Source organism: Siniperca chuatsi, linkage group LG13, assembly GCF_020085105.1.
Source record: "Siniperca chuatsi isolate FFG_IHB_CAS linkage group LG13, ASM2008510v1, whole genome shotgun sequence".
NCBI classification, from domain to species: domain Eukaryota; kingdom Metazoa; phylum Chordata; class Actinopteri; order Centrarchiformes; family Sinipercidae; genus Siniperca; species Siniperca chuatsi.
The window spans coordinates 12,141,245-12,168,094 of NC_058054.1; the positions used below are offsets into that span (position 1 = coordinate 12,141,245).

Below are 26,850 nucleotides of genomic sequence, written 5' to 3' on the forward strand. Positions count from 1 at the left end.
ACTCAGTGGTGCGGCCAATTTTATCGAATATTTTCGTTGGAATAAGCAGTCTGGCAGCTTATCATGCGGGCAGCTTTAAAGTTAGGCTCTCAAAGCTGTGAACACAGCACAGTTAGCCTATAACAGTGCATGAAGTAATAGCATTTGAGAAAACAACTTTTCCTTCCTTAATTAATGCTCAAAATACACCTAAATACACCTGATCACAAGAACATTAACATCACTGTTTTTTAGCCATTTTACAAACCCAGAGCATAATTTAAAAGAACATACAGTGTAGTGACTGTATTTTAGGTTTTATTTCACATAGCCTATTAAAGAATAAATAAATGCAATAGTTGGCCAAATCATTTGGGATTTCTTTGGAAAACTCTAATGGCAATTTAGTTTTATTCAGTTCATTGTGAATCCATCAGTCCATAGGAAAAACCTCTCAACTTTTAATTTTACATTCATGGCAAACAGGCACAAATAAAGGACTGGATACCTTAATAATGGTCTCAAGCAATTCACACATATTTATTTCTGCATTTTAGAAGCTTCAAGCCAGGGAGTGAAATCCGGACAGGTTGTTATAGCTACGCAATCCACAGGGGTTCCGATGTCTATTTAAAACCCCTCAGACCCTCCCTCTCTCCTTTAAACAACATTATATATCACACACACTGCATGCTAATGCGACCAATTCTCAATGAGCACTATAACACATCTTAAAATTAGCTCATTCTGGTGTCTGAGTTCAAACTGCCTGACAAGGCAACAGAGGGAACATATCATCAGAATTCCCCCTTTGGCAATACCTGCTGATTGGGTCCTAAAAAAAGCAAGCAGCTTTTAACTTTTAATATTTGGCTCCCGAGGTCTGCCACGAGTAGTCGCGAAAGATAGATTCTCCTTCAGTTTTTGTTTTTGGAGGATAGAAATAAAAATCGATCAGTGCAGAATCTCTTGGGGGGGTTTTGTTTGTTTGTTTTTTGCTCTTCACTTAAAATCTCAGTGCGCGTATGAGCGCGCATATAGACTTTCTACTGGATAAGTTTTGCGAAACTTTAAGGATGATATACCAAGGATGTTTCCTGTTGCTCTGTGGGGTTGCGCATGTCATGGCAAGTTATCCCATCTGGTGGTAAGTTTTATTTTCATTACATCCCGAACAAATGGCGACATATGTTTTTAAACTGTTGAGAAGTGGGCCTATCCGCAGATCCGCTTCTGTGTCAGTTTGAGTGGTTGTAGTTCTAATTTCGTTTCTGACAGCAGCGGAACATTTAGGTGCACTGATGGTAAAGTTGTTTCAGCTTGATTTTAAGACGTTTGACATTAGTGTTAACTACCTGAGGTGCAAAGGATGACGAGTGTAATTCAAGAAAAAAAAACGATGACGCTTTTAATTGGAAAACTATAGCAGAGAACAGACCTGTAGAAACCAAAACTAACTGCCGAGAAAACTTTTCTACATGAATTTGATGTTTATTTTTAATGCTGTGGACCCCGACATTTGCAGCATGAACGATGCAATTTGGCTGAGAGCAATTTTCATATTCAGACTGTAGCAGGTGCAAAGTTTGTGTGCTTGCAAGTGTGTGTGTGTGTTTATATGTGCGCGCGTCCACTCGTGTGCGTGCGTATGGGGGGTCAAAGTGGCACAGAACAAGTCTGAAATCTTGTCCAGGGTCTAGCCTTAATGCTTTGGATGCTTAAACAAACTGATAATCTGATAATACACACTGTATATGCATAGTCTATTCTTTATGAAATTTATATTATCTATGTTAATGTTATGAGAATAATCAGTTCAAGCCTGAAATAGAATCGTTTAGTTTTTCTTATCAGACTAGGGCTTCTTTCACATTTAACTAAATATAACAGAAGGCTTAATAACCAAATTCAGCACAGTTTGATGTGTGGTAGCAGCAATGATCCTGCAATGATATCATAGATATCCCAGTCCACCACTGATTGCTTTCCATCTGTTTCTTCACTTTCCAAATGTCCTCAAAAATCAAAAACATCACAAATCCCTTTGAGGACTGCAGCATTTAACATTCACTACACTGACAATAACTGATGTCTTTCTTCTATTTTCTTTCTCTCTTTAATCACACAAGACTGCAGAGCATGCACTAATGAGATTGTAAATTAATGGTGCAGTAGCCTAATTATAGCCTACCTCATATTTAAGAAACCTAGGAGTGTTGTTTATTAGCACTATTTTTTCACATTATATTTTTTGGATAAATGGGGCTGTCTCATCTTCTGGAGAATCTCTTGTCTGGTTTCAAAATGTTCATGCTTGATCCACCAGCTACACATATTAATCACAAATGTCTTTTTAGCACTAAACAAACAATTTATGTCTATTTTATAATAAATAATTTCATATTTGGGGTTGCTTAGATATTGGGTGGGTACCCTAATCTACTTCCCTTAATGGGTCCCCTGGTGGTAATACCGATGAGAAACTAATTACACGCACAGCTGGAAGGAAATCCTGATATAACAGTGGACCCTCTGGACCGAGAGGTAGAAAAAAAACAGACCCAAATCAGTGCACTGGTTCTAAAAGTTAGTGCATGCAGTCAAAATGGATGCTTTACCAACTTATTTGATGTTAAGTGTATACCTTTTATAAACAGCATGTGTTTTATCATCTAATATGAGCATGTTTTGAACTTTTTTGTTAGTGCCATGTTTTAGCTCTGCTGATTGACACACTCATGCACAATGGCGAGGAAAGGCCTTGAATTTCAATCACCATAAGAGCTTTTCATTTCTTTTTTGTGGAGCCAGTTATGAATGACACAATGAAAGGCAGGTTTCCATTCTGTCCTAACCACTGCAGCAAGTCAAGAACTAACTTCTGTGTTTATTATTTGATTTCGGAGGGTGGGTTGGGTCTTTGATTGAAGAGTGTAACTACAGAAGCAAAAGAGTGGCAAGTAAACATAACGGGAGCAAGTTTTCTGCATCACTCCTACCAATACAAATATCTTTGACTGCAGAAGTAGCACATGAAGTCACCTTGAGTTGAACATTCTTGACATAATACTGTTTTTTTTTCTTGCAAGACTGCTGATGTATTTTTTGTTTCATGGCAACTCATCCCAAGTCAAATAACGTGGTTCCTTTTGGATGGCGCTCAATACGCCTGCATTGTCTCTCCGTTTTCAAACGGCATGTCAGTTATCTAAGAGCTATCGCTTCTGTGAAAAGCAACCTGTGATGTTTTGCTGACAGACTGAACTTGGCTTCAGATGGCCATCGGAGCTGCACCACACTCCTCTGTGCCACAGTAGTCTCTGGAGATAGGGATATGCACTAAGACAGGTTCATGTCTGTCTCTTCTCGACCTGCCATGACATAGCCTGGCTGCACCCGCCACTCCACCACCCCCTTCCCTAGTCCACCCCACCTTAGAAGATAAATACCTGGAGGTGAAAGCTTGCCGCACATTCCTTTTCCCAAACATATTCTCTTGATGTCAAAGTCGGCTCCAAGGCCCCAGGGCCCACGAGTAAAGTGGTAATTCTAAGGTACCCTGCTTGGGCTTGCTGAAATATGCATTAAACCTGTGCTGGATACACTTAGATGAGAGGGGAAAGTCTGTACTGAGGCAAAAATTTAATGTGATATATGTTTTGCTTAAGTATTTATTTGTAACAGTTTTCACTTAAGTGTTTTTTTGACAACATAAACCTTAACAGCATTACTAAACCTCTGTTTCTTTATCAATTATACTGAACATCAGTGTGTTTGGAGGGCAGCTAGTGTGAGGAGGATACATGAAAGCAAGAGCACTCACTAGATGCTTTAAATCCACCACACCAGCATATACAGTATGTTTAAATATTTATTAGAGTTGGTATCCAACAACACTGTTTTTTATGCAATAGCTCCTTAAAAATCATAAATCATCCCTGGTGGAACATGCCCTGCCTCCTCTCTTAGGCCATTTCCTAACACAGGAAGAGGTGGCATGGATTACTCAGTCCCACTGAGACAGACACAGAGACGCGCATGAGTGGAGCAACCTAAGCACATGGACTCATGATGGTTTTGTGTGACACGGTTCAGGAAGATGACCTGGCAGAAATGCATGCAAAAGGACCCTCACAGGTGTAGTCCTGATGAGTACCAAGAGAAAACTCCTGTGTTTCTGGAATAACAAATAAAATGATAAATCCAGAGGTTTTCAGCTGTTATTCCTGCCTTGATAAGAGCTAATCTGACCTTTATTCTGCACTGTTTCCTGCTGTTGAGATACATTTGGTGCTCATTCACTAATGTAAAAATCTTTTTCAATGATGTTTGATGAAAATTCAATGGAAACCTCAGAGACACCACATTTTTTCTCTGCAAAGGAAAAGAAAGCAGAGGAGGTCCAAGACCGGACTGACAGGAGACTACTACTTATAAAAAAAATGTAGGCCTGCAGCACTTGAATGATGAATTGTTGTACATGGTTTTCTTTGCGTTTCAGCTCTGTTTGTTGTGCGTGTTAGAGGCAAACCAAAAGTCTGAACCAGTTTGGGATGTGGACTCAGGTTTCTGCTGGGAATGATGTGCTTCAGGGTATTCGGACTGACAAGGGCCAAAGAGAGGTCAGCTTGTAATAGGAGTGCCCTTGTTTACTGATGGATGTTTGTGCAGACAAACTGCAGACAAATGTGATTTCCTCTGGGGGTCATTTTCAACTTGCCATTGCTCGCTTACTGGATGTCTCATTTATGATTAACTCGAGCGGTCTAGTCTGTAGAAATTAGGCGAGAAATTCTGTTAAAACCAGTGTGACACATGACGCTGACATTTGCTTGCGGGGAATAACAGTGGTTCACTCACCAGGTCATCTGATGACTTACACACACCTTGACACCTGACAGACAACATTAAAGTGTAATATCGAAAATGAAATCAGCCTTTAAATTTCAAAATGCCACTGAGGTATTCAAGGTCAACATGTTTGTTGCAATCAGAAGTCGTCAGCCAGCGGTCATTCGGCTGAGGAGATCTTTTCTTTTGCTGTGAGAAAGCAGCCTGAGGCCAGTGTTGGGAGTTTTGGTAATCTTGTTGTGATCAGCGATTAGTTGGTGAACAACAGTGAACAGGTCAACAGATAGTGAGCTAACTAAGCAGCAAAATACTGCACACCTGCTCTGGCTCTGCCTTTGTGCAAAAGCCACAATAACTGTTATCAAGCCCATATCACTCAAGGGAGGATCAGCCGATTACTGCTGCCAGTGTTCGGTCTTTAATAGACAGTTGACATGAAATGAAGACCTGTCTGGCTTGCCAACAAGCTACTTTGTAGCGACTCTGTAGAGCATTTGCCAAAGATAAGATAAGAGACTCTGCTATTAAATAATCATGTAGTCAAAATATTGATTTAGGTGACATTTCAATAAAAACAGAACAGCTCAGGTCAGCAGGTCATGTAGTTGTAGAAAAAAATTACAATAATGCTCACACAACATTTATATATGTCCTTTAATAAAGAGCTTAACATGCAAATCAAACACTTTATCCAAACACAGTACAGCAAAATGTTTCTTAAAATTGGCTAAATTACATGCTACACAATGATACAATGGATATCCCATTTCTATGATTACTAGTTACTAAAAGTTCTAATTGAGAGGACACAGAAAATAAAGACAGAAAGACAGAGAGAAAGCAGTAAAGGGAGCGAGACAGAGAGATGTAATCAGTGAACCAAGTTTGCACTTGTTGTATCCCAGAATACCTTCCTCAAAGGAAAAGGGGGGGTTGGGTTCTGTGTTACACTTAATACACTCTCTGAAGTTTCAATGTAGGGTTTGCACTCTTATTACCCTAAGCTGAAGGCCTGTTAAGTGTGCGGACAGTTAATAACAAGGTGTAGTTTTCCAAGTTGTCAGCTTAAGGTCTATGAAGACCTCTAGATGCATTGTGGACTTTCATCCACAGAAACATTGCCTGATTCTGTGGTAGCAGGGCTGCAATTTCAATAGACACAAAGGCCAGGTGTCTGCCGAGAGGGTAGTTGAAGGGATAAAGGATGGACGCCTAATGGTAGCATCTGGTACAACAAATAAACACACACAATCAAACACACTCAGACATAAAATTAGTCTCCCACTTGAGTGATCTTAAATCAGTAGATAAAGTCAAAGGCAGATAAGATACAATCATGAAAATGCACTGACAATGTGACTTCCTCTCTCCTTGTAGGTCACTAGCAGTGGGCCACCAGTACTCATCACTGGGAACTCAACCTATCCTCTGTGGCAGCATCCCGGGTCTGGTGCCCAAGCAGCTGCGTTTCTGCCGGAACTACGTGGAAATCATGCCCAGTGTGGCTGAGGGGGTGAAGATTGGCATCCAGGAGTGCCAGCACCAGTTCAGAGGCAGACGCTGGAACTGCACCACAGTCAATGACAATCTGGCCATTTTTGGGCCAGTGTTAGATAAAGGTAATGTTACACAGCAAACAAATTCATGTAGATTTTAATAAGATGTGCAGTGTGCTCTCTTGAAAATCATCATAGTGCACATATGCTACTATTTCTTCATGCAAAGAACCTGCCAGTGTACATCAAGCACAGGTCGACAATATTTGCGTTTCAATTCCCCCTGGTGTTTTAATTTGGCACCATCCCTGTTTACTTGGCTCATTTGTGATTTACAGAAGACAAAGCTATCACCCGAATTCACCTTTTCCAAACCTTTCACCAGCTTTTGAAAGATCAGACAAAACCAGTGACTTGGTAGCATTTGCAGTAGTGCTACTTGTCCATGAACAGTCCAGAGTTCAACTATCAAAGTAAAGGTCTGTCAAAAATCTATATTACCAGAAAAAATATGACAAACATGACAGCAACACATATATTCTACAGAAAAAAACTAATTAATAGACCTAGTTTCATCATAAAGATTAGCATTGGAAGGAAAGTATAATGCTTTTAGTGACTGTATGTAACATTGCACCTACATTACTTTGACTTTGGTGATGCTAGCTGACCCGACTGCCACCAAATTATGCTTCTATGTTTCTGGACGTAATACCCTCTCCTAAGTTCTTAGAAGTTCTTAGTTCTTCAAACCACCTGCAAAAAGACTAGAATTGAAAAAAATGAAAGTGACTTATTGTATCTCTATGCTGATTAACTCTTCCATTTTCAGTTCTACATTTGCTCCGTCTTATATTTGCATTAGAAAAGCCGCAGACCCTGTGTGCATCATTCATTATGCTCATTCAAATCCTTGTTTAAATAGACTTTAGACTGAACAAGCTCTGAGCAGCCTATATGCATGAAAAAATGTACACAATTAAGACGAGTGAGTTCTGTCTTGTTGGAGTTTTCTTTAGGAGGGAATCCCCTGGGATTGTTCTGCTGTATAGTCCTCTGAAGTGCCTTACACAATGCTGTAAACTGAGTCCTGGCGTTTTCCAAAATACATTTAACCCATTAGATTCTGTGATGATGTATTATGACTTTCAGGCGTATGTCAATTCTGGTCTAATCATGGGCTCAGACTGCAGAAATCCCCTCTGTACAATACACAATTTAAAAAAAAACAAACACAAAAAACACAAAACCAAGAAAGAAAATCATTTATAAATCCATATTTCACTGTATTCAGGAGTTGTTTACTTTGTTTAAGGTGGAGATAATCTGAGTAGCTGGTTATCTTAGCACATACCCCCATAAAACCACAAACTTTTATACTTCGGAAGCTGCTGGCTGTAGCTTCATGTTTAATTCATAGAAATGAGAGTGGTATCGATAAACTCATCTAACTCCTGGCAAGAAAGCAAATGTTGCATTGCTTTAATGCTTTCAGATGCTTTTTATAATATGGTGTTCCAGGATGCTTTTTGTGTGTTATTCTTGCGAACGCCAAAATTAGTTACAGGCTGAGAATGAGTGCAAAACATAGGGGTTGAGGGTCGGGGACCTAGTTTACAGAACATTGATGCAAACACAGGGGGTTGGAGGTTAGTCAGGGCAATTGCTTTTAATAAACTCCTGAGCCAGTTGATAGAAGAGGCTTGAGCTCAAGAAGGTGGCTAACGATAGGGGTTCTCCATCTGAGCCCTATTGTGGTGCAAAATGCCACCACATCTCTCCCATTGCCTCCCTTCCCAGGCCTAAATTGCAGGGGTACTGAGTGGAAAGAGGAGGCAGCTACTGGGCTTTAGTGAATCATTTTGATTGGATTAAGGTCACTGAGGCCCTTAATAATGTGAGAGGTCAAAGTGGCTGGATTAAGTGCCTTTGTCAGAGGCCAAGAGAGTGACTCAGGGGCTCACAGGCCTTTGATAGGGCTTAGTAGGAGAGGGCTTCCATTTCATTGGATTTGATTGATGCTGGTGTTTGTCTGTGCAACAGGGACATTGTCCTCACTGGTGTCTGTTTGTCTGCGATTCAGACTGTTGTGTGTCGGTTTCCTCCTGCCTTTTTAGGGGCCGAAGTTGAAAGGAAGAGTGGGCGCCTTTATATGCTTCAGAGGCTTAGTTCCTATCAGTTAGCCCATTACTGCCCATGTACTCCTCACCTTCACCGAGGACATTAGAAGTTTGTTTTACAGAGGCGGATTAAGCAGAGAACTAGAATAATGAAAGACATGGATCATTAAGGAGAAAAGGCAATTCTGTGAATTGAGTTGAGACCACAGCTAAAAGAATAGAAGACTGAATGGAAAGCATTTTACAGTTTCTGCTTGTGGAAAAATGCTTACACAACCTCCTTTCAAATTAATATGCATAAACATGCCAAATGTGATCATACATTGGCATGACCACACACAAACATTCATCCATCTAAATGCACCCTGTCACGCATACTCATACCCAACCTCATGTGCCAAAACATAAAAGAGTTAAGCTACTCCTGCCTTTAAAATGGACAATGGACTATGTGCATGATCTCTCTCCCTTACACATGGCTTGATCCTCTCTCTGTTTCTCTCTCACTCCACACCCCAAATCACGAGCCCTACCTCTAGGCTATGTCTGCGTCAGCACTCATTAATTTACATTAACTAAAGTGTCAAAACATGCACTGCAGGAATCTGCCTGTGATGAAAGGTAATAGAAAGCTGCGCAGGTGTTCTTAGTCAGCAGAGCTGATCCCAGAGCTGTTTCGGCATTCTTGGTATTTACAGAACACCTACCTACTATATGGGTATAATCATGCTCCAGTTTATGAGTCATATGATAGAATTAGTGAGGGCAACTTTGCTACAGAAAGTGGGCACTCACAATTTTGCAGGTTTTACCACCCACACAGGTATAGACATGCACCGTCACTATTCTACTTGAAACTATTAAATTCAAATGTGGTTTGTAGGAAACTATTACGTAATATGACACTATTACGTAATATGTAATGTGCATGTGGAAGGGACTGCAAGGTTTCATACTGTTGTAGTTCTGACCTATCCAACCTTCATTCCCTGTAGTTACCTCTGCTTTGCCCAAACTCTGTATACCAGGAAATCCAGCTAATAAATTAACCAAAGTCATTAAGTCCCATCTAAACTAACTGGGAAAAGGTCAGGGGATGTGGGTTACGACCTATGACCTGAGAATGAGAAAGTGTAACTATTTAGGATGAGCTAAGAGGTCTCTGCTTTTCATGAGACGTATGTCTCTCCATGCTGGGGGAGGGAAGCTAGCGCACCAGTATATCATTAACTCTGGGCAAGAAAGAAAGAAGGGGTGTGGTAAATGGAGTTGATGGGGGGACCTTAGCCCCACTCCCTGCTGAGCACTGCTCAGAGCACAATATCTTCGCAACCATGAGATTAAGCAGGAGAAAAAGTGCTTTTCCCCATTCACACGCCCTTAGATTGTTTTATTAAACCATTTGAATAGGGATTTCCCCGTCTGCCGACAAGCGGGGTCCAGCCAATGCATAGTTCTCTGTTGCTATGACTTAACTTGGTCCCCACTAATCACTGGCCAGGGCAAATTTCATATAAAATATCTGGGGCCATTGTAGGACTAACACAGCGTGACAGTGGCAGCACAATAGGGGATTCAACCCCCCAGCAGGTTGTAGGGACCACTTGGCCTGCCAGGGTCTGGCAAAGTTTGGTGGAGGAGCATTGTCGGAGTAAAAGCGTCCTGAAGTACCATAAATTGGTTGTAAAACCAAGAAAAGCTGAGCAACTAATGTAAGAGCTGGTGTTTCCAGGTGGAGTAAATGCTGTTACAGGTGTATACAGCCCCAGAATCTTATATGAAACACCAAGCATGATACATAAGTAATAGTTTGATTATACAGAGACTCCCCTCATAAACCACCTGTGTTCTGTATTTGCACGTTAAACATTTTTAGTGAGTGGTTAGAATAAAAACAACAGATTTCATCAATTAAAAAGTATAGGTTTGCAGCTTAATGTCAATAAGAGTTTAAAAGCTTTATGGACAGTAGCATAAATCCTTGATATAGATATTTATATGCTTGAATGCAGTTAACCTGTTTTATGTATGTATCAACACCAGTCTTTGTATTATCTATAAAATGATCATGTAATGTATATAACTACATATTGTTATGGGCAGTTCATATTCCCTGTATTTTTGGAAATCAAGGCACTTTATTAAAGAGTGTGGGGATGTCACAAGAAGTCTGCGACCTTAGAGACCTACTTTCTTTTTCTAGGTTAGCCCGTCCACTCACACAAAGAGACACAAGGACTTATTTCATATGCTCTGATCCTTATCCTTTGCTCATTTTATCCCAAGATAATCCCCTTTTCCTCTCCCATTTTAACACCCCCTTATGCTCTGCAGCGTCATTGCCAGTCATTCATAAGGTTACATTTCCAAAGGAGTTCCCCAGGGTTCCTTTTTAGGTCCACATTTCTTCACACGTTTCATAAATAAAGATCAACATTGATGCTCTAAATAAAATTATCTTTCTATGCTTTTGATACAGTCTTGTATAGCAGAGAAGTATCTAACTAGATTGACACCCAAATCTTGGTTCAAATGGTTCAAATTAGTTTTATATGCAGGGAGAAGCTTTCAGCCAATATGACATTTTGTTACAGAATCCCTTATCAGCACCTTAAATGGAATCCATTTTATATATACCTTGACATTTTACATTGATGTAGGAATGTAGGGCTAACACCTCGGACATACACTTCAACTCATTCGCAACTCAAAATAAAAAACATGAAACTCATATGTTGTCGGTTTTAGATGATGCATGGTGATATGTAATTAATCACTGATCCTCATGCTGTGATTTACATTTTATAGTCTTCAGCTAGCTGGACTGCAAAAAATAATACAATATTCAAGTGAAATGATCTGAGGTGGATGCAGTAAGCGGGACTCGAGGAAGGAGAGCAGAGGTTCAGATGTATTGTGAACATTAGTAACCTTGTGTGCATACAATAGTAGGATGAAGTGGGTGGTGGAGGATGCCAGTAGACCTTTTCTCTTGCATCATTGTTTCTAATGCCCTTTAGTCCTCAAACTTGTTGGAACCTGCTATAAGAGAGGAGCACCTACTCCCTTTAGCTTTATACTCCTCCCTAATTTCTTTTCTTTCTTTCCCTCTTTCATTCTTTTTCTTTAGACATAAGCATGCACTGCCTCTTCTATCTCATCCACACACACATGCACACACACACAATCCCAAATTTCACTATTGATCTTTAACTCTCTCTGTCCATTTCTTTACTCTCTGTTTGTTCATTTCATATTTACACCTGGTGTTTCCACTTTCTTTATCTTGTTCAGTCTCTGTCTCTTTTCTTGTGATTGCGCAAGACCATACAAGTACGTATATTCAAGGCAAACTCCCTGTCATAATGAATTCTATTAAAGCAGCGAATGCTGAAGCAAACAATGTCTCCCCTTCTGTGACGGTGAAGTGTTGTTTGGGATTGCATATCTGGACACTACAGTCCCATCTCCATGTTGTGTCTATGATTTGTCCCCGCAGTGTGAGGCCATTTCCTAACCTTTCAAAAGCTTAATTGAGTCTCTTAATTATAGGCCTGTCAGGCCCGTCTCTTCCTCTCATCTCTTTGGAAGATCCTGATCCCTCTGAGTCATCCGTTAGTTATGTCAGACAGAGACATAGAGGCCTTACTGGCCTTATTCAGAGACAGGACGATTGATGTCTTGTCTGAATGAACCCACACAGTGGTACACCTTGGTAGAGTCCACCTAAACACATGTAGCCAACAATAGTAATAGACTAGTATGTATAGTTTGTTTGATGTTGTCTTGTTGACTTGGGTTGAGAAATATTTGCTTATGCAATGATACAAGACCAAACACAAGCAGATATCCATATTACCGGTGGTGACCTACATTCTCTAGCAATTATAGCTACAACTTTTCTATAAATTGAATCCTGAAAATAATCATTAGCATCGGGAATTCATTACTCATGTGACAATCCATAAATATTAAATTCTGCAGAGGTGTTTCTCTGCAGGATATTGCCTCCGAGTATTTTTCCAATGCTCTATGTCTTACAGATATCTGAACTTCTCGTTCCAGCCACTCGAGAGTCAGCATTTGTTCATGCTATTGCCTCGGCGGGAGTGGCATTTGCAGTGACCCGTGCCTGCGCTGAGGGTTCAGCCACCATCTGCGGATGTGACACACGCCACAAGGGCCCCCCTGGTGAGGGATGGAAGTGGGGTGGCTGCAGCGAGGATGTGGAGTTTGGGAGCATGGTGTCCCGGGAGTTTGCTGACGCGAGGGAGAATCGCCCTGATGCACGCTCAGCCATGAACCGCCATAACAATGAGGCAGGAAGAATGGTGAGTTTTTTAAAAGCTCTTCTTGCTGATTGTGTTGTAGCAGTTTTTCTACTTTCAGATGTTTGATTAACACATTGATTTTTTTATCCTTAGTCCCTCAACGACAACATGTTCCTGAAGTGTAAGTGCCATGGGCTCTCAGGCAGCTGCGAGGTCAAGACGTGCTGGTGGTCTCAGCCTGACTTCCGGGTTATTGGTGACTACATGAAGGATAAGTATGACAGCGCATCGGAGATGGTGGTGGAGAAACATAAGGAGTCCCGCGGATGGGTGGAGACCCTGAGACCCAAGTACAACTACTTCAAACCCCCCACAGAGCGCGACCTGGTTTATTATGAAAGCTCACCCAATTTCTGTGACCCCAATCCCGAAACCGGCTCCTTTGGCACCCGTGATCGCATCTGCAACCTGACGTCCCATGGCATAGATGGGTGCGACCTCCTCTGCTGTGGCAGAGGTCATAACACCAGGACTGAGAAGAGAAAGGAGAAGTGTCACTGTATTTTCCACTGGTGCTGCTATGTCAGCTGTCAGGAGTGTGTTAGAGTTTATGATGTGCACACCTGCAAATAAAGAAGTCTGGATCTTGTCTTTTCTCACCAAAATTTAAAGACTTCAGTAGGCAGAAGAAACACAGCAACTTATCTACAAGACACGAGAGTCTGTGAAGCTGCATGACCTGTCCCTAGACTCCAGCAGCAGACACAACAGCCATGTCTTTTAAGCTGTGATGCTAAAAAGAGCCAGTCTCTGCCTTAATCAACTGAAACGGTTGAGTAGATGTTGGCATCACAAACTATCATCCGTATGAACCGTGATTATGGTGATGATGACAACAATGTTGATATCTCTAGTGATGACGAAAGAGTTTTCATGTACTGACGTAGGAAAGGAGAACTGTTAATTGACAAACACCATATTGGTGATTTTTTTTTTCTGTGTTTCCAAGTAGTTACTTTTTTTGAGAATAGTACAGCACTGCCAATGCTTTCAAGTCTATGGGGCAAACAATGAAAATGTCACATTTACTTCCATGTTTAATCATCACTTGTTTTTGCAACAAAAAGTGACAACATTTATGAGCAATTTACAAGATCAGACACTCAACAGCATGCATTCTCCTCCTCAACATTATAAGTATGTATGTGTATATCTGAAAACTAACATTATCGTTGCGTGAATGAGTTTTTTATATAGTGTTAATATGTTACTGATGTTTGGGTAAGAATGCACTTGCACCTGAGTGAATGTAGTTATTATGCTGCATAATTTATTATGCTATGTGTTTACATATTCTCAAATTCTTAAGCTAACAAGTTAATATCTGCTTTAAATGATTAATTTTATCTTGAGAGTAGACACGAGCCACATCAACTTAACATCAGGCAAAACAAGAATATACACGGTCTGCACATTTCCTGAAACACCTGAAAACACTGGAAGCTTTTTCTTAAGAGTAACAATGCTTTGAACAACATTGAGAGTTATGACCAAAGACAAGAAAAGAAACCTCCCTGTAAGTCTGCGGTGGTAAGCAAGCTGTAAATGAATCTAAAAGGTCAGCACTTGTGTCTCGTTGAGAAATATGAAGCATGTTCTCCTTGTTTTTATCAGTATTAGTAATGTCTCATGTGACTGGGTATGGGGAAAACTGTTATTTATAAAAGGGATAGTCCCACTATATTTTTGTTTCATTTACACACATGTAATATTCTTTTATTTTGATATTTGATTACATAGAGGCAAATTCTGTACTCCCTGGTAAAATAAAACACAACTGGCAAACAAACCACAAACTAAGCTGTATCATATAAGCTCTGTATAATGCAGTATAATTTGCAGTTGTTGTAAAATGATGACCAAAACCTGTGCATGTGATGATTTTCAGCTGTGGCTTCTTGTTCCCCAAACTAAACAAGCAGCATCACTGAAACTATCAATACTTCCCTTATTTTAATGCTGCTAAGTAAAGATAATATTTGTGTGTGTCTGTGTATGTGTGCGTGTGTTTAGGTCCTTACATACAGTACGTCTTTATCTATTTGTTTGTATATGTATATTCTTGCATGTATTGATTCTTTCTGTGAAAGAAATCTATTATATGTAGTTTGGAAAAAAATGTGAAGTTTTGACTAATTCTTGCATACAGTAATTCCCATTTTAACCAAATAGACCAAAATAGAGTTTATGTTATTATAGTTGCCTATGGTTTTGTAGTCATGCTAAACATCAGGGCAAACATGATTCACGTTGCTCTCCCTTAATTTGAGAAGACATTTTTAAAAGTATTTATTTATTTGGAAAGTGAAAAACTACTGAAAGCTGAGACATGATGTCTAAACAAGTAACACAATGTTTATGAAAAAATGTGCATGCCATTTCACTGATAGCCTCAACTATGGAGATGTGTAAAGTCACTGATGAATTATTGTTTACAGCCTATGTAATGCTATGTCTCAGGCATGTATAGTTCTCAGATTTTAATCAAAATTGCCCACCCATGATTACTTTTCATCCTGACTGAAATTATTAATGAACAGCCATAACAAGTTTCGCATTTTAAGTCATCTTAATTAACTACACAGCAACCATTATCCATACAAGATCTGTTATCTTGCATTTATTACTGTACACTTTATATGTGATTGATTGCTTGTGTGGACAATTTGCTTATGTTCTAATTTTTCTTTAAATCCAAAGTTTTGTACAAACTAGGTTTTTTTTTGCGTTTTTATGAATTTCTAAAATTGTATGTTTTTTTATAATTATTTATTTCATTCTATGTACATATTAGTAAGTAAAAGTATATATTTGCAGAAATACATTTTTTTAAAACAGTGTTGTGACTTGTAAACACTGTAGCCTTTTTACCTCATCTCTGTTTTTCACTGACTGCACACAGGTATCGTTCGTCCTACTGCCTGTAGTAGATTTCTAAAGTTAACTCTGTAACACCAAAATAAAGCAACATAAACAACCAAACTGTTGTTCTACATTCTTACATGTAATAAATTATTTTGTTGATTTTTGTTAATCATGAGTGCCAAGAAATAAGTACATCGTACTTAATATGTACAAAGATGAATCGATGGCCAGTGCCCATTGACCCCTGACCTCTGGGGGCTGACCTGATGGAAGGCTCCTGGACACAGGCACTAATATCAGACATAAAATACGTGTGTATAAATGTAGCACTTGAATCTGAAGATGATAGGACAATGTAAAATAACCAGACATTTCACAATAACCACCAGATGCCTTGGCCAATGAATAGTTTGTATTAATGGATAAAAGAAAAAGACACATACAAGACAGTTAGAACAGCCATGATTGGAAAGTCACACCAATCACCAATCACTGGTGGAAGAAGTATTCAGATCTTTTACTTTAGTAAAAGTAGCAATACCATACAGTTAAAATACTACACTACAAGAAAAGGTAATGCATTCAAAACCATACTTAAGTAAAAGTATGTAAGTATTATTAGTAAAATTTACTTAAAGTATCAAAAGTTAAAGTACTCATTCTGCAGAAAAATGGTCCCTGTCAGTGTTTTACTATCATGTATGATGTTTTTGGATTAATATTATTGCTCTATTAATGTATATGTTGCATCTTACTGCTGTAGATGTTTAAGGTTATGCTGCTTTACATATTGTTGGGTACTTTAATCTACAGCAATACTTCATATTCTATAAGATAATCAAATCAGCTTTGGAAGGGTGTAAAGTAATGGTAACAGGTTGTGTTGATGGAGATCCCAAAGACAATTTGTCCAGGAGCACCCTAATTGGTATAGTAATTGTAGCAATAAGTAATAATAGTAGTAGTGTTGGGGTATGAATGTTTTGATGTTCACAAGTCATGCAATGTCCTGTAAACATGTGTGCAAACGTTTTCATCATTTGTTGCAGAGCTCAGGCATGAGAGATATATAATTTGCTTTTATTGCATCTTTAATGTAGACAACATAATTTCACATCACAATAATGCAACTTCAAAAATGTATATTTTGATTACCACAATCTCTTTCCACATCCAGTAAGAAAGTAAGAAATATGTAATTTTGTGTTACATTTTACTGATTTAAATGATGTTGAATTAAGGGGCATGTAATGGTGTATTTACATTCAGCTGATGGAAACAGGAGGCCAACCTCAAAATATACCTCATCAAAATAAAATATCTGTGTCACAATATTACTGTTTGTAAACAGAAGCATTAAGACTGCTCTACTAACAGGTCATCAAACCCTTTTCAGTGACAATCATGCTTGTAAGCTTGTAGTTGGCACAGAGGATACAACCATGCAGTTACCATGTTAAATAACTAAGGGCCACTGAATTAGCTGCAAGACTGCCTGATCTGCAGGTGGTACCTCATTATAAGGACACTATTGCAACCTACCATAGATAACACTGATGCCATCCATTGATTTCTTAAACACAATATGAAAACTCTTATCACAGTCACACACTTATAATATGGACAAGCTGTCAGTCATGAAGACTAATAGATTTAGTTCAAATTGCCCAAACATGGGCTATGGATTTGTCATAGGACGAAAGAAGAAGAAAATAAAGCTGGACTAATAATTTGATTCTTTTGATAGACTGCAGAAGCCAGCTGTGCTTTTTGGAGAAACAATAATAACAGGAAAAAAATCTCAGTGATGAGAGTTTAGAAATAGATGGAGCTTTGTTGAAGAGAAAGACCTGATCTCATGATAGATTAGGGGTTGGATGTGAATAGAGCCCACCGGTGCACCGGCTCAGCCGCTGGACCCCTGATAGTCTTTGAGTCCTGCAACAATGTCACCACCAGAGGCCAGGTCTCACTGCTATCTAACCCCATTATCTCACAGAAAGATTGATACACACCCCCTCCTGAGTGGATGCACCACAAAAAGTGATACCCTTCCGTTCTCATTCATGTGGATTCATTAGTCTGCCCACCCCCACATCAAACTATACTTTAAGCCGTCTTTCACAGTTTGTCCTACGACTAAAACTCATTACTTGGGTGTACTTATTTTCCCAGACATTCATAAAAATGCTATGGCATTTAAACCCTGCCTCATGATGGGAAATGACTAAAGACTTGTTGAAGACTCTGTTGTGTATGAACTCCTGGGAGCCAGCCAGGTTCAGGTTTGGTTTAGTGACTGGGAGACTGTCGGTGGCTCATTCCACACCTCAACCTTTGACACGTTTCACACCATTTGAATGGGAAAAAACAAGTACAAAACATGAAACAGATCACAGGATGGACAGAAACTCCAGCCCTGCAGCAACACTGTCTTTTGGCTGAAGGAAATGGCCCTTCCCTTCACCCAGACCCACCTAGCAGCTTTGTCACCCAAGTGAGATGAACATTGTTAGCAGATAGTTGCCAGAAGAGGCTATGGCGGCCCCAGTGAGAGAGATGGCATCCTGACTGTGAGAACTTCGACGCGACCAGACTGCAAGAGGCACCACCCAATAACCATATAAATGGGAGACAATGGGCCCTAATTGCAATCAGTGTCCTCTTTTTATTTTGTGTCCTGAGTTTCACCCTGACATTCACAAGAGACCACTGCATGCATTTCAATAAAGCCATGTTGTTGTGGGGCAGATCGGAGCGACATATATACAGTGGAGTGGTGCAAAGCCCACACTCCAATGACATGATGCAAATACTCCCACAGGAGTCACACTTTGGTTACAGCCAGCTTCTGTTTCGCTCTTCCTGAGGCCTTTTGATGTTCAGTCAAACATAAAAATCACTGATGACAAACGCGCAGGCTAGGATGATTTTTAATACCTAATATCTTTAATTTGATGTTTTATCTGCTTGCAAAAGTTTGAAAAGCTTTTTGAGTTGTAATGACAAAATATGATGTATCAGAGAGACTCAGCTGCTCTAATGCTCAACACTTCAACATGAGATGTGTTTGAGCACAGAAGTGTAGCTTTAAAGAATGTGATTCTCAAAGCTCTTCTTGTTTATAGGTCAAGCACACCAAAGGTGATGGGCCAAAACTGAGCTACAGAGGGGAGTGCAGTGTGTGGGCATTTCATTATGTAACTGACTTTGAAGCCAGTCTTTTGATGTCTGTGTGTTCTTCTGTCTGAAATTAGATCACTCCCTTGGATTCAGTACATGTCTTTAACACATTTAACACATCAGAACCTTCCAGATTGGAAGATTATTAAAAGTAAAATGATTTTTGTCGCATGAATATTGCATGAAAAAAATACTCGGTATACTGCCACAGTCTAATTTGAGAAACATGTGATTACTGTTTTTGACTCCCAAATTAAAATATTACTAATCCCCCTCAGAATGACATTATTTTGAAAGTTTTTATATGGCCTGTAAGTGATAATATTTCTCACTTCTATTTTCTAAATAAATAGATCCTGACAGCACCCACACCTTCATCCAACACTTCAGCCACTAAATTCTAACTTAAGATTCACCAATGTGTTGTTTATCACACAATATTAATCACGTTTTTACCACTTTCGGATAAACATTAGACACAGTAGACAGACAAAATAATCTTCTACAAATAACTCTATGCACTGATACAAAAGAACCCTTTCTCTAATGGCTGTGTTGAAACATCTTAACATCTGTAGCAATCATGGCATTATGTTTTCTCTTTTACAGCCAGGGAGGGGAACGTGTGAAGTATGTCACCTGCCTTGAATGAGGATGATGGGTTATCTGCAAGATTTCTAAAGAGGACAGCCATCATCAGAAGAGATGTGACACCTGTAAAGCAGCCTTATCCCCTTTTGAAGTGCCTGTTTGTATTGTTGAAGCCAACAAAGGAATTTTGCCACCTCTGTACTTACAAGAGAATATTAGTCAAACTGGGGCGATAACAAGGAGGGAAGGGGGTTTGATATGGGAAACATATTAATGCACTACACAGTCTACAGGTGTGTGTTTGCACATACATGTGTGCGCATTTGAGTACCACACTGACTGCTCTGACTGCTTCAGTTTAAGGAAGAAATGTGAGTTTTTCAGGGGAGCCCTCTGTGTACAGGTATGCTGCTGTAAGATGTGGTCTGGTAGTGGTGGTGGTGGGGTGCCGGGCCTGGAGGTTGACAAGGGGTCATCCTAAAGATCAATGTGGGCTGGGGTCGTAGTGGGGAGAAGGAGGCAGACATGATCACTCATTAGTCACCTTTTCACCTCTCTGTAGCTCAAAGCTGTTCAGCAGGTAGGATGAGCATGTATGCATTTCCAGAAGCAGTTTCAGTCAATTTCACTAATATTCATTTGCTCTTTCTCTCATCTCTCTGGATTATAGATAGGGATACAGATATCATATTTATAGTACGCCCAGAATATTCATGAGAAGACTATTTATTCGCTTGTGGAAAAAGTGAATCCTAATATTGTTTGTTGTTATTGGGAATTATATAGCTTTACAATTATTACGTGTGTCTCGTTTTACACAATTATACGTTTACAAGTAAGTTTCAGTTGCCTATGGACAGGGCCTGCCAGAGACTTTTTAGGGCCCTGGGGCTACATCCACACTACTGTATTTTTGTTTTAAAATGCATGAGTTTTGCTACATTTACACCTAGCGTCCAAACTACTTTCGAGCCCCGAAAACAGATAAGTTTGGAAATGGTACAAGCCCCGGTTTTGTTGGGTTTGGGTTGCGTTCATGCAAAAACTGAGACTTTTTAAAACGATGACCCAGACACCCATGTTCGCTTCTTGATTGGGTCTTGTGAGTCACCACGTGTCCTTCCCTGATTCGTCACACCCCTTTCACGTGTCACTTTTCTGGAAGAAAACAAACAAAGACATCAACCAGTTGCTCATTCAACACGGATAATGAATTGCAGGCGCTGCTGACCTTGTTGTCTATGCTTTGTCGTCGGTCCAAGCAAAGAAATCTCTGGTCTTACTTTTCACCATTGCTGTTCTTCGTTCGCAGTATTTACTATAACTGAACATCCACCAGCAGAATAGACAGTCTGCTTCCTGTTTAAACTGGCCTGTGCATGCCCAGTGCACGTGAATATATGCTTTTTCAGGCATGTTAGTATGGACAGAGATTATTTCTGAAATGGGGCTTAAACCCTCGTCTGGACGGAGATTGTAAGATAGTAAGAATGTAGTAATGTGGATGTAGCTTAGGTGAGATTTCGCTATGTGGGCCCCTCCACATCTTAACTAGATTTGAAGTGCAGCCATAACTGTATGACATCTGCTCAAACTGAAAGTTTTTGGCGTTGAGCCTGTGCAGCTTGCAACTACATATAGTTCTACAGTGAAGTAATCAATGAAAATGCAGGCTGAAAATCATTACTAAGCATGTACATTCCAACCCAAAAGTAGAGCTTTCCAGAGTGGACAAAATTTAAAAAGCAGGTTTTGTGTTGCAGTGTGAATAAAGAAAACTGAAATTTCCAAAAAATGCTTTTGTATGATTGTCAACTCATCAACCATGTAAGCTATTCTGTCATCTTGTTAACCCTTTACAAACATGGCAAAAGTATTTCTGTTTAGCAGCAATGGAAATTTCTCTGAGAAAATAAAATTTTATGTGTAAGCCACAATATACTGTAGGTATTGTAATTTTGACTCTATTTAGGTATGTATGCATACTTGTATTTGTATATGTGTATTTATCCTGTAAGTGAAGCACTTTGTAACTGTGTGTTTTAAAAAATGCTATATAAATAAAAATTATTATTATTATGAAGTATAAAATAGTGATATGACCGATGGTTTCAATGCAGTCAGGAAACAGTCAACCTCAGTTAATAGGTAGCATTTATGAATGTCAGTGAAACAAGTATAATTCACTGTGTACAAGTATACAATGAATTTTATACTTGTACAGTCATCTGCCATCAAAAGAGAATATAAAAGTGGTAAAACACGTCTGACCATTTTTTGATTGCCAGGTCATTTCAGTGTAAATGTCAAACATTTTCAAATTAGTCAAAAAATGGTAAATGTCATTTTAAGTCAGCCAATCAGTTACATGTACTAATAATTCATAATAACCCATTTAAAACGTATTATTGCAATTATCATGTAAGCAATTAATACCAATAAAAAACAACAAATACCCACACCCTCAATTTTCCTATTCTATTTCTATTTCCTATTTCATTTATTACATAATGGAATTATTTGACTTTTGTTAACATAATTGCTGTCGACATCTTTCGATTCAGTTTCTGAATTTGTTTGTTTGAGAAAAGACCACCATGGCTAGCAGAGGTGGAAAACACAAAACTTGTGAAACAGCTTTCTTGTTACAACTAACACTGCAAGTAACACAACCTGTGTGTAAATTGATTAACACAAAAAACAATAAATATCCACAAACACCCTCAATTTTCCTGTTCTATTCCTATTTCCTATTTGGTCTCCATGCATCTCTCCATATAGTAGCTCAACTAGCAAACAACTCATGTAAATTTGGGAGCCTGGAGAGAGAATTTGGTTTAATGCAAACCATACTGGGAAATGCTTTAATCAAATATTACCTTAATCTATGTATTCACAGACTTGTATTTATTGTCAAATGTATCCACCTTTTTTTTTAAAGTTCTATTCTCGGTGATCGAAAACATCAGCTTGGTGAGGATGGAAGGCCAAAATGAAGGGAGAAAAAAAAAGATGCATGTCCAAATTCATCCGCATTATTGTGGACATGTCCTAAGTGAGTGAGATTGGGTATATCAATTACAAGGTGGCTAGCAGGGGAGAGGAGTGGGGTTATCATTAGCAGGGACTGGCGCTGGCCTCTGGTAGTTCCAGTAATTACCTCACAAAGGGTGGTGCTTGCCTTCCCACTGCTTTTCCCACACTGCACTCCAGGCTCAGAATTCCAATCGGCCCCAGACCCGCAATCTCCTTGGTTTTAGACAGCAAATTACTGACAAGTCCCATTCTTCAGAGCACTGTAATTGCTTTTTAGTGCTGTTTTTATTGAGGCAACCCCAACCCCCTTGCCCTTCCCTCAATAAAGCTAAGTCAGGGAAGGGGCGAAGGGTTAATATAGATAACATTAGTTCCTAATTGGAAGGTCTCGAACCTCAGGAAAGTTTCATACAAGTCCTGTCATTTTTTTTTAAATATTTGTATTTTCTTTTGAAATTTCTAGTTAATTAGTTCCACATTCATTATAAAGGTACGTGCAAACTCTGCAATAATGCTTCTGAGTGTGTGTGTCTGCACCAGAGAAATTATATCATTAAGGCTCTTCACATCCCATACAAAGAGAGGCACTGAGCATCTTGGCTACTCTACGACTTAAATCACTTCATGTTGTCTTTCCCACCCCTGCGCATTACTCTCTCAATCTATTACTTTGTGGAAATCATTAGTCTCCATGTCAATACAAGCTCAGAGCAGAGAAAACATCTCATTATGGGATCCGTAGCATTCTTGGCTCTGTCAAGCTGTTCTTCCTTTCTTCAATATAGTTACTTTCCTTTCACTGAGAGGACAAATTCTCAACGTTCCAATGCCGGACAACCAAACAGTTGCCATTTGAAATGAGAAAAAGAGAAAGAATGGAAAATGGCTGAGGGATTAGAGGATCTAAACAGGATAAAGGGATGGGAGATTCTTGGTGTGATCTAGTTTAGTTTGAAAGATGTAGGGTATTAACAAGGATTTGAGACTTCATTGTGCCATTATTTCCATCCTGTGCAGTTTCAGCTAAATTGTTTGCAGTTTTGTGGCCCTTACAAGTACATAGTTCTTTACATCTTTACATGCAAGTGTAAAAACTATATTTAAAAGACATACTATGCTAATTATCCCTTTATTCAGATTTATAACCATTTCCGGAATGTATGTTTCCATGTAACATCACATGCAACTGGCATTATCCATTCACCTTGCAGCCTTTTCAGGTATGGATCCCCAAAAAAATGTATAATAGCTCTAAAGCAAATACAAAGACATCATGAAAATATAAGTATCATAAAGAGGAAAAATACAGAATGCAAAGATTAGTTAAATATGGTTTAAATGCTGAAAAGTGATCTACATTTCTCCTGTTTTCTGTCTATGCATGGAACGTGACTACATCCGGACTTTATTGGCGGAGCAGCCCTAGGGCTACAACCTGCAATTGACTCGGATAGCAACCTGTCAATCTGAGCATGTTGACACCTCTGACCCTGTCAGGGGTGTCAAATAGCTTGTCAGAGGCCTTCAATAAAGTACAATGACAAGCCCTCTAATGCATTACCACACGAGTTCCAGCCAGAAATGAGAGGCTGTAGCCTTTCCAGCCTCAAGGCAGACAGGTGCGCCGTCGAGCAGCGCACACACCAAACACACACACACACAAAGAAGGCCTCCCTATCAAAACAATGACCAATAAAACTGTAGGATGGACATTTTTGGAATGAACCAAACATCACGATATTAAAGAGGAACAATTATCTATTATCAAAATGATCATTGTGTTTTTTGGCCTGTGGTGCACACACTTGAATGCAATGATCAAAATGCTTCCAAATTCATTATTCAATCACTTAAGGATTATCTCTGAGGGGCTTACATAACCAAGAAAGATCAGTTGTCAGTAGCAATAAAAAACACCCTACCTGGACCACCTTGGAAGCATGTTAGGCCTGTCACCATGAAGCCTCTCTAAAGGGCCCACAGGGCCACTTACAATCAACTTGTCAATGTCACGGATGCCTGAATGTTGGAGAAATAAGATGAGACCGAGTTACAAATCATTTGGCATCAACGTGACAAGTGAAAAATCCCAAATGCCAAATCTGGACACCTACCTGGTTTTGATGCCATAGGTTTTGGTTGGTGCTGGTTGTCCTCAAGGCCCTGCTTCGACATGCTGTGCATTCCAACCAATTATCTACCCCAAGGTGCAACAGGTTCACACTTTAATCTTTGATGCCTCCTCCAATAGGATATAGCTGGATTTAAAACAACCCTTAAAAACCTGTATACATAGCAAACATGAATCAACTTCAAACCAACCCACTGAGGGAAACAAAAAGGTCTTTCAAAGAAATACCTTTATCCCTTACTATTGTTTCATCTTGCAATAGCACGTCATAGCCCATGTGGATGCTTGAAGCAAGTTTCAAAGAGAGAGCAGCAGACGTAGCCTCAAATATTACACAAGTCAAAACGTCCTTTGAGTAAATAGAAGGTGGTGAAATGTCCTGTTAAATGTAGGTCATTTAAAGGGTGCTGAGAATTTGAAGAAATGGACCATGGTAACCTCACGTCCGACCAAGTCATCCTTTACCAGGAAATCCAGTTTCCTGGCATGGACGTCGTGTTCCATGTGTTCACCTTGCCAGTATACCCACATCCTGCAAGCCAGCAATTCCCATTCTTAATACACTCCAGCTCTCTCAAGCCAGAGGCCCCCATATTCTTTCTGAGGAAGTGCGTCCTTGAAGAGCTTGTCTCAACCATCTGTCACGGATGTCCCAGGAGATCTCACATCGACACAAATGGCTCCCACATAGAGCAGTTGTCATTAGAGGAGTGGAAGGGTCCCATCGGAAATGAAAACCAATATTTGAATTACATCATATGAACAGAAGCTCACTTCAGAGCACTTGTGTTGCAGTTAAAGATCATTTGTAGCATTTCGGATGAAGAAATTTGTATTGCACAAGTAGGTTTGGGGAAAAATCTGATCAATGTAAAAAAAAGGCATGCAGCATCTTTAATTTTCTTGTTGCCCAAACTTGTGGTTTGATATGCATTTCATACGCTTCATTGCCATTCAACTAAAATCACCTCATTATCTCTGTTTCCATAAACTGTGTTGTCAAAATACATTAGAACAATTTTCATGCGGTAATGACTCAATATGGAATCGAACATTTCCACATGTACCCGGGGTGGAGTGCAAAATGTTATGTAAATCCCCTTAACGACCTTTTCAGGCTGCCGACAATCACCATACTAAGGTGATTGGCAGCCGACACTGGTGCACATTTATCCTTTGCCCCAGCCTGTCTCTCTGTCTGTAGCGCCCCCTACTGTGAGAGGCGTGGGGTAGGGTGCCCAGTGGCACTTGTTGCCAATAGATAAAGCCAGCATGGATCCTCTCATGGCAACGATGCTGGTCGTTGTAATAATGTTCGGTTTGTTTCCTGCTTCACACCTCCTTTGGGACTTTGCCCGACCTATAATCCAGTACATGAGACGCAGAGGGAGGCATCCCATGCCTGTCCATCCGAGCTCCAGCCCTTCTTAGCCCAAACCAGCTCCTTTGTACGATTCACACAGCAGTCTATTGGTTGCCCGTGGGCCATTTCATGATGTGCGTCTATTATCAGGATTATTATGATGATTGAAGTTTTCTAACATGATGTGAAGGCTCACAAAACTGTAGATAACACTTCTCTCTTATGCATACACACTTGTGCGTACAACACACATTCTCTCCCTCTGTATCTGTCACACACACACACACACACACACACACACACACACACACACACACACACACACCAGATCAGCGTTCCCAAGCCCCTTATTTTTTTATCCTTGCTAGGCCTCATCTCAGAGGGGAGTAAGGCCCCTACTGAGATCCTTACCCACTTCCTACTGCAAAGCCTGTTTGGCTCCTTGGCAGCCCTCCTCCATTCACAAACTGCAGACGAGCATCACTCTCTGCCTCATCAGCCATAAATTTGATTTGGGCATGACTGACTCAGCAACTTGGATAACGCCTCTCAGGTGATGATGTAGTCCATATACATTGCCCAAAAATATACCCAAAGCATATTTTTCTTGTAGAACTTACTTCTTTAAAAATCTCCGGAGACCTACTGTGGCTGTCCTTTCTGGGGCCGTGGCCCCCAGGTGGGGATAGGTGTTCATGGACACATTTGACACAAATAAAGAAGGGATTAAAACAGAGTGCACATGTGTGTCTGTGTGTGCGCATGTTTGTGCATGTGTGGGAGAAAGTTGGTAGCGTGTACACAAGTGGGGCCATCAGAATTTGTGTGTTTGTGTGTGTGTGCTTTTGAGGGGGTGTGCGTGCGATATATACACCCCCTACTGTCCTATTTCTAGTCCTCTGTC

At 39.9% G+C, this 26,850-nt stretch overlaps 1 protein-coding gene across 1 annotated transcript; it reads left to right on the top strand.

The window, feature by feature from the left end:
* Positions 1-654: 654 nt before the first annotated feature.
* Positions 655-15,729, top strand: wnt3a (wingless-type MMTV integration site family, member 3A). Its single transcript, XM_044220116.1, has 4 exons — positions 655-1,126; positions 6,208-6,449; positions 12,512-12,777; positions 12,871-15,729. Exons 1-4 carry the CDS (start codon positions 1,005-1,007, stop codon positions 13,348-13,350), a joined length of 1,110 nt encoding a protein of 369 aa, XP_044076051.1. The 5' UTR covers positions 655-1,004; the 3' UTR covers positions 13,351-15,729.
* Positions 15,730-26,850: the final 11,121 nt, after the last annotated feature.

Coding starts and splice junctions, on each gene's coding strand:
- wnt3a (XM_044220116.1), top strand. CDS start 1,005: ATGAGCGCGCATATAGACTTTCTACTGGATAAGTTTTGCGAAACTTTA. Junction 6,450..12,511: donor TGGGCCAGTGTTAGATAAAG/GTAATGTTACAC, acceptor TTCTCGTTCCAG/CCACTCGAGAGTCAGCATTT. Junction 12,778..12,870: donor ACAATGAGGCAGGAAGAATG/GTGAGTTTTTTA, acceptor TTTTATCCTTAG/TCCCTCAACGACAACATGTT.